The sequence below is a fragment of the Aulonocara stuartgranti genome (genome assembly GCF_965226115.1).
Source record: "Aulonocara stuartgranti genome assembly, chromosome: 5".
Taxonomy (NCBI): domain Eukaryota; kingdom Metazoa; phylum Chordata; class Actinopteri; order Cichliformes; family Cichlidae; genus Aulonocara; species Aulonocara stuartgranti.
Window position 1 is genome coordinate 14752723 of NC_138943.1, and position 11297 is coordinate 14764019.

Below are 11297 nucleotides of genomic sequence, written 5' to 3' on the forward strand. Positions count from 1 at the left end.
GATGTCCCTGAAAGTCTTCTCATTACTCATTATGTGGTTTCAATATGGCAAAGCAAATTATATTATTTGTAAAACACAGTAATCTTGTGGTGAATGGATGGACGGGCCTCACCTGTCCCCTCTGTTTGGACTCTGGAACAACTAAAACCTTACTGTGAACCCGTATGACTCATTAAACCGACTGGATAGAAACTAGTGGAAGGCTGGATCTGACCGTGACTTATGATGAAAAACAAGGAAAAAGCAAAAGCGAAATCTCCACATTTAAAAAGGTTGGAAGGACAAATTGATTTGAGTTACTGATTTAAAATAAAATTCAGTAAATAAAAAAAAACTTAAAATCTTGCTTTAACAAATAAAAAAAGTGTTTCTTTGTCCCCACAGTGGGGCTGAATAAACACATTGACTCATTGAATTTAAAACCAGGACACAGCTTTGGCTGCAGGCCTCTGTTTATTAATTATACTTCAGACTGGCATTGACTGATGAGGACTTCCCACAACCACTAGCAGTTCCAGTCAGGGATTTCATAATTTACGTTTGTCCAGATTATCGAAATACATAATAATAAACTGAGTAAAGATAATGTGAGTAATAATATACATATTAACCTTATACAATTTACATTATCATTTCTTTCACATTAAAGGTAGATTTACTTTTTCTGGCATAAAACATTTTCAGGGAATGACACATTTTAAATACACACAAGAAAAACAATATACATTTCCTTAAGTGCATTTACAAAATGTCTTATCTGTAGGATTCATATTATCTTTTCATATTTTTAAATCTTCTACCAGCTCTTTTGACACAATGTGTCTGTGGCACTGAGACAATTGGTTCAATATCCGAATATCTAGAGTTTAATTTTTTAGGAGGAAATGGGGTATTAGTTTGGGTTTTTCTTTAAATAACTGTGTACAAATGTGGCTTATTAATTTGTTTTAATTTCTAGGCCACAGTAGAGCTCTATGAGATATATATATATATATATATATATATACTGGAAAGGGACAGGCAGAGAAATGAAAAAGTACAGAATAAAGAAAGGAAGGAAGTTTTAAGTGACTGGGTGAGAGCGCCACTGAATAAGTGAGCCAGTGACAGAGAGAGAGAGAGAGAGCATTAGCTGCTGAGAGAGTGCGAAGGCGGACGAGTGAACAGCTACCGCTGAGAGGATTACACGATTCAGAGCTCTACACGGTCTAAACTGCAGACTAAACTTTTCCTGTATGATTTTCTGGGAACAGAACTAAATCCAGCCTCTTTTTGAACTCTTTTGTTTGGGGTCTGATGGTTCGGCTCTCAACCTCAAGCCCTCCCGGAGCGGTGTGTTTAAAAGCTCTGGTCAAAGCCAACTTGTCTTTATGAACACTGCCAGCACCGAGTCTGACTGGATATTTTGCCTCTGGCAGTACTCTTGTGGCACCAGGCCTTTTTAGAGCTGTTACGTCAACTCTTTGAAGCTACTTTACAGCTATTAGGCTTTTAGTTGAACGGCTACCATTACCAGGGGTTTTAAGGGGACTATCCTCTTTCTGTACCTGTGCCAACACCAGAATTGTGCTTGGAACTCCACTGATAGCACTTTCTTTCTGGTTTACCAGCTTGTATCAGTCATCGCTTCAGTGCTAGAACAGCGAGCTGAATTGTTCCTGGACTTTGTGTCTATACGAGAAAACAGTACCAAACTCTCTTTAGTGTCACTCTGGACCCTCTGCTGTTTTCAGTCTCTCTCTGGACATTCGACTTTCATACTCCCTTCCTCTCTGCGTTTTCTACCAGTCTGAAAATATTTATGGACGCTCTCTTGGTACTGGGAATAGTTCAGATTGTGTGCTTGGCTTTGGGGTGAGCAGTATGGTGGCGGGGCAGGGACCCTTCAGCCTGCTGGTACAGCGGTTTAACTCTGGATGCTCAGTGGCAAACAGCAGCATGGGAAAAGAGGTTAAGGTAAGATGAAACATTTACTCTTCTGTTCAGCCTGGTTGGATTCAGTTGTGTTAATTTTGTGAGATAAATTGGATTCTTTTGTTTGTGTGTGTTTTCATCAGTCAAATGTATTCATTTTTTCTTGATTTGGTAGCATTTAACATTTGTAATTTTCACAAATGAAAAAAATCTTGGCAATGAAGCTGGTGACAAAACTGAAGTTCCTCTATTGGCCACTTGAGGCTGACTTCAAACTGAGTCAATCCCCATAGACTGTCATATTAGAGTCCCAACGTTACAGCAGAAATAAACAAAGAAAATAAGCCCAGCATAAAAGACATTGTACGTCATTTCCACCTTCATGCACTACACAGGGGGTTAATTTTTTAAACTAGACCATTTATGTTTTTCTAATGGTATTAAGTTACCATAGCTCGCTGTTAGGCCTCATCTCTTCTAACCGAAGTCAATGAACTGGGCGCTTTAACCTTGTTTGAGCTGTTGCTTATTTGAGTGCATTGAATATCTGATGGTACAATAATGATAAAATAATAGGGCTTGATGTGGAGTTGATTGCATTAACACAGTGTTTTATTCATGTGTTACTTTGCAGTAGTTACCAGGTGTCTGTGTTTTTGAAACACCTTCACTTTCATACTAACCAGTCTAATTTATTACCAGACATGCTCACATATAGTGCCCCCCCCCCCCCCCCCCCCCAACCAATCGGTGACATCAGTTTTCTTATCAACACAGTATATGTTAAATATGATGTATTTATCACTTTGTTTATATTCACATATGTACTTATCTGTACAGTGATTAATTAGAAATATACAGAATCTGATCTGATCTAGTAACTTGTATTCTGGTTTTATATGATGTAATCTGATTGGGCCTACTTTACTCTATTACACGACTGATGTGAATCAATCAAATGTGATCTAATCTGATGTAATATGGTCTAATTCAACAAACTAATATCAAAACCAGCACTAGTTACATTTAATGTCATTTACTTTAAACTAAAAAGACTGAACAAGAAACGAGAAGTGAAACTATGATGAACACACCTCAAAAATGTTCTTTATAGTAATTTTCATTTCCTGAAAGTCTGGGGTCATGCCTAGGTATCACTAAAGACCTATAAAAATGCAGTTTGAATCCCTGAACTGCAACGTTTGTTCAGTTGTTTAATTTACAATGAACTTTATATCAAACGACTGAACAAACGTTGCAGTTCAATGACTCAAACTGCAGACCAGAGTCAACCTGCTGTGAACTTGCTGTAATTAAATAACCAGCCAGCTGCTGACGAGCTGTGTTGAATTGATTGCTGTCAGTTCGAATCAGCTGAAGCACCATCATCCACAGAAAACCCATTACAGTTTGTCCAATGGAAAGTTCTTGAGCATGAAGCAAATAAGCAGATAGTTTATGATCCAAACTGAACCTGAAATCTGTAACAAAACAAACAAACCAAAAAAAACCACACGAAACAGCTGCAATGCATCTAAGCTCATAACTTTCACCAGGAAATGACACTGACTTTATTTCCATGTGATTCATGAGTATTTTAGAGACTCATCACTGACTCATCATTTTTTGAGAAGTTGTTGAAAACTGTGGAAATTCTATTTCCAGATTTGGGGGGTGAACTTAAATCGAAAGGTGAAGGAAAAAAGAAAATTATCTCAGAGGTTGATTTATTTTTAGGCAGCTGGTTCCTGACTGTGAGAGCTGATGGTTCCTGTGTTCCAGTAGGTCAGCTGACAGTGAGCTGCCGGGCAGAGCTGCACACACACAGACACACAAACACGCTGATTTACTGTAAGTCTCCATTCAGTGCAGATAACCCAGAGGCAGTTTCACACTAAGAGATGTACCCTTTCCACTGCAGAAACTCCAGGTGCACACCAGGTGTCCCTATTGTTTACAAGATGCCGTCCTAATCAGGGCTTTGAGTCTGTCTGTTTACAGCCTCAGATCCATCACACTCACTACTACGACTACAAATAACCAAGTGAAAAAGTACCTAGTCTTTAACAAGCCTTTTTAAGCTTAAATGAATTTTTAATTAAACAATCAGCTACCACTTGCAACATATTAAATCTTATTTTCGAGATCCAGCTTGGGTCAAGCTGCTGCTTCTGATAAAAACTGAAAATGGAGCGGTTGCATCTCAATGCATGTGCCATAGAAAAATATTTTTGGGAGATTTAACATGTTGAAATACCTTAAATCTGATATTTTCCACACTTAAAACATTAAGCATAAAGTATGAATGCTGGGGTGACATCCCTATGTAGACACCTTTGCTTATTATTATTAACTGTGTGCATTGTTATTAAACGAGCTGTGATGCTGATTCTGCTTTACACTCAACCTTCAGTAGTTTGTTGTAACAAAATGCAGCCATAAAGATGTCTTTTTCCAGTTAATTTGCAGTAAATATAAACATTAAATAACCATTATGTTCATCAAAACTTAAAATTGAGCAAAAACATTTTGACCGTAAAGTTTATTCTGAACATATAAAACACTGTTTGCGATGAATGAGACTTAAAAACTCTCCAACAATTGAAGGACTCGACATGGTTGTTGTTTGTTTTGTGTCCCTGTATCACAGATATTGCATTGCTGATTTGGATTGGTGTTTTTTTGTCAGCATCTAGCCCTCTCCAGCAGTTTTCCAATGCATTTAAGTACCTGTAGGAGTACTTTTTCAGCCAAGAAAAAGAACAAATGCAGTTGAATTTTAAATAATTTCACTCCCCGTGGTGTTGATATTTGGAGGCATCATGACAAGAAAAGCAGCCCATCATATTTTATTTTAAATCATTCTAATTACATTTTTTACCACCTCGAAAGACGTTGAGTTGGGTTTTGAAGAGAAAGGGAAGAGATGGATAAAGGGGAAAAAGATAATGATAACATTTAAACACAAGGGGAGTCAAAAGAGGAAGGTAGAGGAGAAAAGGTCAGTGAATCATGGGAACTTCCCCAGAAATCTGAGCCAATAACCTAATAAAGGGATGGTTATGCGGTTTTTGGTAGTCCTGCATAGGGCTGTGCGATATGACCAAAATCTCATATCCTGATATCGTCCGATAACGATATAAATCACAAAAATTTAACATTTTCTGTAAATTCTGTGAATCTCCGGCGGCTCGATTTGCGTGAAGTGTTTCCAGCTGAGAGTCATGTACCTGGAGTTGAGTGTTTTAACCGATGCATGAAACTATATATTTTTAGACATAATTTGTAACTTAACGTTTGAATCTAAGGTTTATTTTTTAGCACCTGACGGCTCTTTTTTGCTTCTTATCCGTAAATATTTTGCATACTCTTTCACATGATGCGGTTTATTTTGAAAAGTCTCAACAGGATCTTGAGCTTTATTGTGAAAGGTTTACGTTGTTGTTGCTAAAGACAACGCATAAAAACAGGCGCTTGTCCGTCTATAGTGTGGTTATATTAAATATAAGAGAAAGAGAGAACTTTAAGAAATTAATATAGCCACTACAGTGACCATCAAAACGATGAAAAAATATTGCCGTAAACGTTTATTTTGCGACACCACGAAACAAACAATAGCGTAAAATGAAACAGACGTTTTTATATCGTCATCCGATATATCGTTATATCAACAGCCCTAGTCCTGCAGCGCTTTTAACTTTGCTCACATATGAAAATACATACATGTTTGTTCATTTATCATTATGAAATGATAATTTTACTCTTTTTATCTTCATTATGTCACTGCATATAACGAGATAGCAAAAACGGCTGTTTATCAACACCAAATAATTGAATAATAAATATATATTCTTCGTCTTTGCAAGCTGTATATTCATTGATTCAGACAAAGTAATCAATGACAGGCACTATTAGTGTCATTCTTTGATGAAAATTTATTTAAAGATATGTTTGAAAACTTATTCCATTGACTCCAAAGTGTCACTGCACTAAAAATTGTTTTTATTTTTTTTTATTTACAAACAACAATCTACATGTAATCTCAATAATATAGAACTAACATGGATGTCCACATTCGCTTTGAGATCAGCTGCTACACGTAATACATGAATTTGTAGGGATTTCAGTGTTATAAAAATAATTGGCTAAAGCAAAATCCATGTTAAATTTAAGCTTTACATGAAACCACAACAGCCTCTTGTCTCCATGATCATCCAGTCTCACACAGTGACCATAACAACCGTCCTGTTTAGTGTGTGCGTGACATAAGTTAGTGAAACATGACTGCGTGTGTGATAAAGTCTGGTACTGAGGGAAAGACTTTTGAGTCATGCTATTGTATAATATGTCAACAAACCAGAGTCGGCTTTCCCACAATCAACTAGAACATTTGCACACACAGAAACCTCTGACTGGCTGATATAAAACAAGAAAAATGTCTGCTGGTATTGATGTTTGGTTGATTAATTGGTGTCCTTGTTAACCCTTTGGGTCGTTTGTATCCCAGGTGTGTTGATTTTGTGAGATAATGTAACCATGTGGCTCTGTTCACCCCTTCCAGGAGCCCAGCACCAAGCGCAGTAAGCCTGTATCCCGGGTAGCATCTCTGGCCAGCCTGCTGCCCCCCGTCAAGACAACGCCGCTGAAGAGGATTGGCCAGACACTGCAGGTAAACCAACAATCACATGTCTTCAGTTTTTTTAGTAGTAGGTTATTTAAGATGGGAAATGAGAGTGGCTCTTATCCTGCTTCCCATTTTAAGTATTAGGTTTGATGAAATTAGATCAGAGATCTCGTGCAGGGGCAGCTATGAATCCTACAGTTTAGAGTAGAAAATAGCAGTGAAGTGAGTGTGGAAGTGCCTTAAAACGACATTCTTTCTAATGGCAAAAAGACGACTGGTTACACAGAAATCTCTGAAGATATCGCCGCCTTATGAATGTGCAGCCAGATCCTGTCCGATTTCAAAACACAAAAATGGCAACACCCAAAACACTCAGCTTGACTTCAATAGCAGGTGACATTACAGTATACTGGCACCTATGCTGAGGGAGTGGAGGGAGGTCATAATTCAAAAAACAGTTTTATAGTCAAGTTATATTATTTAATAATATCATTTATGGGGAAAATTGATGATTGATGAGTTTTTACTTCCAGAATCAGGGATGGCAACAAAAGTTTTAGGCTACAGAATAGTACAATTTAACAAACAGAAATAAGTTCTAATATATATTTAAACCATCTTCTGTTTCTGCAGCGTACCATCAGTCTTCGTAATGAGGCAGAGAGAGCTGCTCCTCCTCCTCCTTCCTCCTCGACAAAGACACGTGTTATCTCAGCGACACTCTCAAACCCTTCGTCCTCCATGACTGCCCCGAGGGTTTCAACCGCAGCTGCTCCGGCCTCCAAGCGTCGGGACAGCAAGCTGTGGAGCGAGACATTTGACGTCCGACTGGGAGCGGCACAACCTCTGAGCCCCAAAGAGATAAAACGACAAGAGGTGAAAATCAGTGAATTTTTAGCAGTTTATTTCTTATTTCAAAGTGTTCAGGTACATTATTTCAATTCATTATTCTAATTTAAATACTAGAATATAGTCTCAAGAATGATCAGTAGAATAGAATAGCTCCTTTTTGTCACTGTACATGTACAACGAAATTTGAAACACTGCCAAACAACAATGATGAATTAACTTTTTGGCCTGAATCATAGACTGTATGTATAAAAAAAATGGAAGTAGCCAATGTTGCCACCCATTTGTTTTTGGACTCCACATTTAATCACCCCCTGACACAGAGAGCTGCTAATTAGTGATAAAAGTAGAAAAAGGAAAAAAGAGAACGTCCCCCATCAAAATGAAGCACATCGTCGTGGACCAGCTGTACAGGCACCAACACCAGAAATGAGTCCAGTCCAGTTAAAGGGCCTCATACCTAACTTCACCATAGAGCCGTTATAAAGGGGGAAATATCCATAGATTCTAAAGCTGTTTATATACCACACTGTAAACATGTTTGTTTCTGCTGTAAAGTTGGGCATTTTAACATGGGAGTCAATGGGGCTGACTCACTTTGTAAGTCAGCCTCAAGTGGCCACTCCAGATACTGCATGTTCATTTTTCAGCCACTGAACCAAACTAACACTAACGTCAATCTGTAGCATTGAGTTCTCAAAGTAATTGTTCTTCCTTTGCAGGCTATATTTGAGCTGGCTCAGGGCGAGCAGGATTTGGTGGAGGATCTGAAGTTGGCCAAGAAGGTGAAGTAACTTGTTTATTTATATTTCAATGAAGAACTTGCCTTCAGTGTCAGTATAGTCACCTGTGTTTCTTTATGCGTGTGCTGTAGGCCTACCACGACCCAATGCTCAAGCTATCCATCATGACCGAGCAAGAACTGAACCAGATCTTTGGTACTCTGGAATCACTTATACCTCTGCATGAAGGTAGGAAAATATTTTAATTACCACCATTTACAGCATCTTTTCACAGGAATCTTTAGTCATTTGCATGATCTTTATGTAGACATACAGATGAATGACATATGTAACAACCTTAATGCTCTTTGTATAAAAACAATCTGTAATGGATGTTTGATAATTCATTGCTTTCTTAACTAAAATTAAACCGAGCCTCATTAGCATTCAGGTGGAGGAGTCATGGCAGTTAAAGTAAAACAATTAGTTCTTTTTTTTTTTTTTTTTTTTTTTTTGGTCGATATTTTTATACATTTTTATATACACTTACATATTATCATGTTAGGCTGTGTGCAGGCAGGCAGTAAAAAGGACCCAAAATGCAGGACTCTCAAAGATGGGACTGGAACTCAAAACGCAGCTTTATTGCTAGAAAAAACTCTTAATAAATTAAAGTCACCAAAACTCTGAACGGCGAAACTAAGGACTGACATGTATCAGGCGCTTGAGACAAAACAAACAGCTTACAGGGCTTAAATACACAGTGGAGTAATCAGGAAATGGAAAACAGGAGAAAGGCACAGCTGGGAGAAATTAAGGCTAACGAGACAGGGGGAAGTAAAAGTGAATACACTGACATAGGATGGGGACTATCAAAATAAAATAGGAAAAAAGAAATAATTTACAAAGACGCGGACTTGAGACAGACTGAAAGAATATAACCCTTAATACAAACCAAAACATAACTCAAAGAGCTGTGTCAAAATGACCCAGAACCATGACACATATTTGCACTTCTATTGTATAAAATATTAGAGTTTAGGTGTAAATTTCATTTTGTGGAGTTTTCCTTTCTCTGTATTACTTGATGCCCTTAAAGCATCCATTATTCTCACTCTGACGTCTCTTTTTATAAATTTTAACTTTTCTGTCTTACCTCAGATTTGCTGAGTCGCCTCCGAGATGCCAGAAAACCTGACGGGTCCACAGATCATGTAGGACATATTTTAACTGACTGGGTGAGCGTTTTTCTAATCAACAGACAGCAGAATCCAGATATTAGCTCTTCACCAAGTATTTATCAGAGTGTTTGTCTTTGTATCGCTCTAGCTGCCCTGCCTCTCTGCCTACACGCCGTACTGCAGTAACCAGGTCAAAGCCAAGGCTTTGTTGGACCAGAAGAAGCAAGATCGGCGAGTCCAGGACTTCTTGCAGCGTTGTCTCCAGTCACCTTTTAGCAGGAAGCTGGACCTATGGAACTTCCTGGACATCCCCCGCAGCCGGCTGGTGAAATACCCACTGCTGCTCAGAGAGATCCTCAAGCACACAGCCAACGACCACCCAGATCGACAGCACCTGGACGAAGCGGTGAGGAAAACTAAGATTGCAATACTTCATCAGTTTGGGTCACCAGATAAAGCCTTTAAAAAGACTAATACTCATGACTGTTACATAAACTTGCTTAGTGCAGACATGTCTCAAGACGCACCTTCATCCCAAAGACAGTCGAGGGACAGTAAGGCAATAGACAAAGATGCAGACAGAGAAAATCCTGGCTGCCTCTTCAGTGTGGGCAGAAGATTGAGAGCTGTAGAAGTCCATGACTGTCCAACCATCCATCAACTCAGCTGACCACAAATGTCAGATGAGATAACAGTGTGTTTGTGTGTCTGTCCCACAGATGCTGATGGTTCAAAGCGTGGTAGCGGACATCAACAGGCAGACAGGAGAGTCGGAGTGTCAATATTACAAGGATCGTCTGGTGTACACAGAGGACGGACAAAGGGACGAACTCATCGACCGCTCAAAGACCCTCAGTTGCCATGGAGAGCTGAAGAACAACAGAGGACTCGTCAGTACAATTCTACAACTTTATCGTCCTCCCTTCCCCATTTATCCATTCTTTAATATATCCAAAGGTCAAAATGGACCTCAAAGTTTTAGATATTTAAATCGTTGTATGTAAAAGTAATCCTTATGAATGGGAAGCTCAGGCTTCAGGCTGCTCTGCTGTTTAATTGCACCTGATGAGGTGTTGATGAAGAAATGCCTGAAGCCTATTGTAGTCCCACTGCAAGGTATACAGCAGGGGGTTCAGAGGGGCGTAACATAGTTTCACATGGGTTTTTTAGTCTTGGGTATTTATGATGTCATAGAGAGGATTGTTGCCATGGCTAAAATATTTACAACAACACTGATTAAATCCAATCAATAAAACATGTTTATTTTCAACTCACTCTTGAAATCAGTGATATGCATTATATGAATTTTCATGACATACGTGAGCTTTTTAAAGGTGATTCCTTAATTTGGTTGATTTTAATGCTACACAGAAATGCTTCTAATACTTTCATAACATTACCATTTTATGACCAAAATCACTCATAAATATCATCCATATATTTTATTGGTATCTCTAGAGGAAGAAATTAAAACCTGTACTCTGTCTGATTCTCTCTTTCTAGAAGCTCCACGTGTTCCTTTTCCAGGACGTCCTGGTCATCACCAGATCCATGTCGTCAAACGACCAGCCAGTCGGCTATCAGCTCTGCCGCCAGCCAATCCCCATTCGTCAGCTGGACCTGGAAGACCTATCAGATGGCGAGATAAGAGTGGGCGGATCCATCAGAGGGGCCTTCAGCAACAATGAACGAAGTCAGTACTGGACACAGCTATTTAAATCAGTGTCAGGTGTGCTGCATGCTGAGGATGTCTTTGTGACCAAAGTTAAGGTTACAAAAGTGTTTTTGTAGTTCTGCGTGGTAGAAACTAAATGTGTCATATTCTGCACTCACCACATGAACTAGTATGCTGATTGTAAGCTAGTATTTAATGTTGGACCTCAATGATCTTGTCCTGAACACAGTGGATGTCCGTGTAGCCAAAAGATTGAATGTCTAGTGTCTGTGACTGAAACCAGAGGAACCTGTTGTAGCACTAAATTTACATGAGTGATTCCAGGACTTTTT

General features: G+C 38.8%; 1 protein-coding gene and 1 long non-coding RNA gene across 7 annotated transcripts in view; one reads left to right on the plus strand and one right to left on the minus strand.

The window, feature by feature from the left end:
• The window catches only part of arhgef3 (Rho guanine nucleotide exchange factor (GEF) 3), a 33458-nt gene that overhangs the window by 17910 nt on the left and 4251 nt on the right, over window positions 1–11297 (plus strand). For 5 of the 6 annotated variants that reach the window (XR_014276819.1, XM_082533847.1, XM_082533848.1 and 2 more), the window contains 8 exons: window positions 6476–6583; window positions 7172–7414; window positions 8110–8172; window positions 8262–8358; window positions 9271–9347; window positions 9439–9696; window positions 10010–10180; window positions 10794–10983. Coding sequence is in view for 5 of the 6 variants with exons in the window: in XM_082533847.1 (XP_082389973.1) it covers window positions 6476–6583; window positions 7172–7414; window positions 8110–8172; window positions 8262–8358; window positions 9271–9347; window positions 9439–9696; window positions 10010–10180; window positions 10794–10983 (1207 nt within the window). In the remaining variant the exon portion in view is untranslated. Of the gene's footprint in view, window positions 1–1143; window positions 1957–6475; window positions 6584–7171; window positions 7415–8109; window positions 8173–8261; window positions 8359–9270; window positions 9348–9438; window positions 9697–10009; window positions 10181–10793; window positions 10984–11297 lie in introns of those variants that run through there. The other variant, XM_082533851.1, reaches the window with a different exon arrangement.
• LOC309706877 lies at window positions 7299–8966 on the minus strand. Its single transcript, XR_014276820.1, has 3 exons — window positions 8660–8966; window positions 8235–8348; window positions 7299–7384 (listed from the first exon to the last, which is right to left on the minus strand). It is a non-coding gene; the product is annotated as an uncharacterized lncRNA (long non-coding RNA).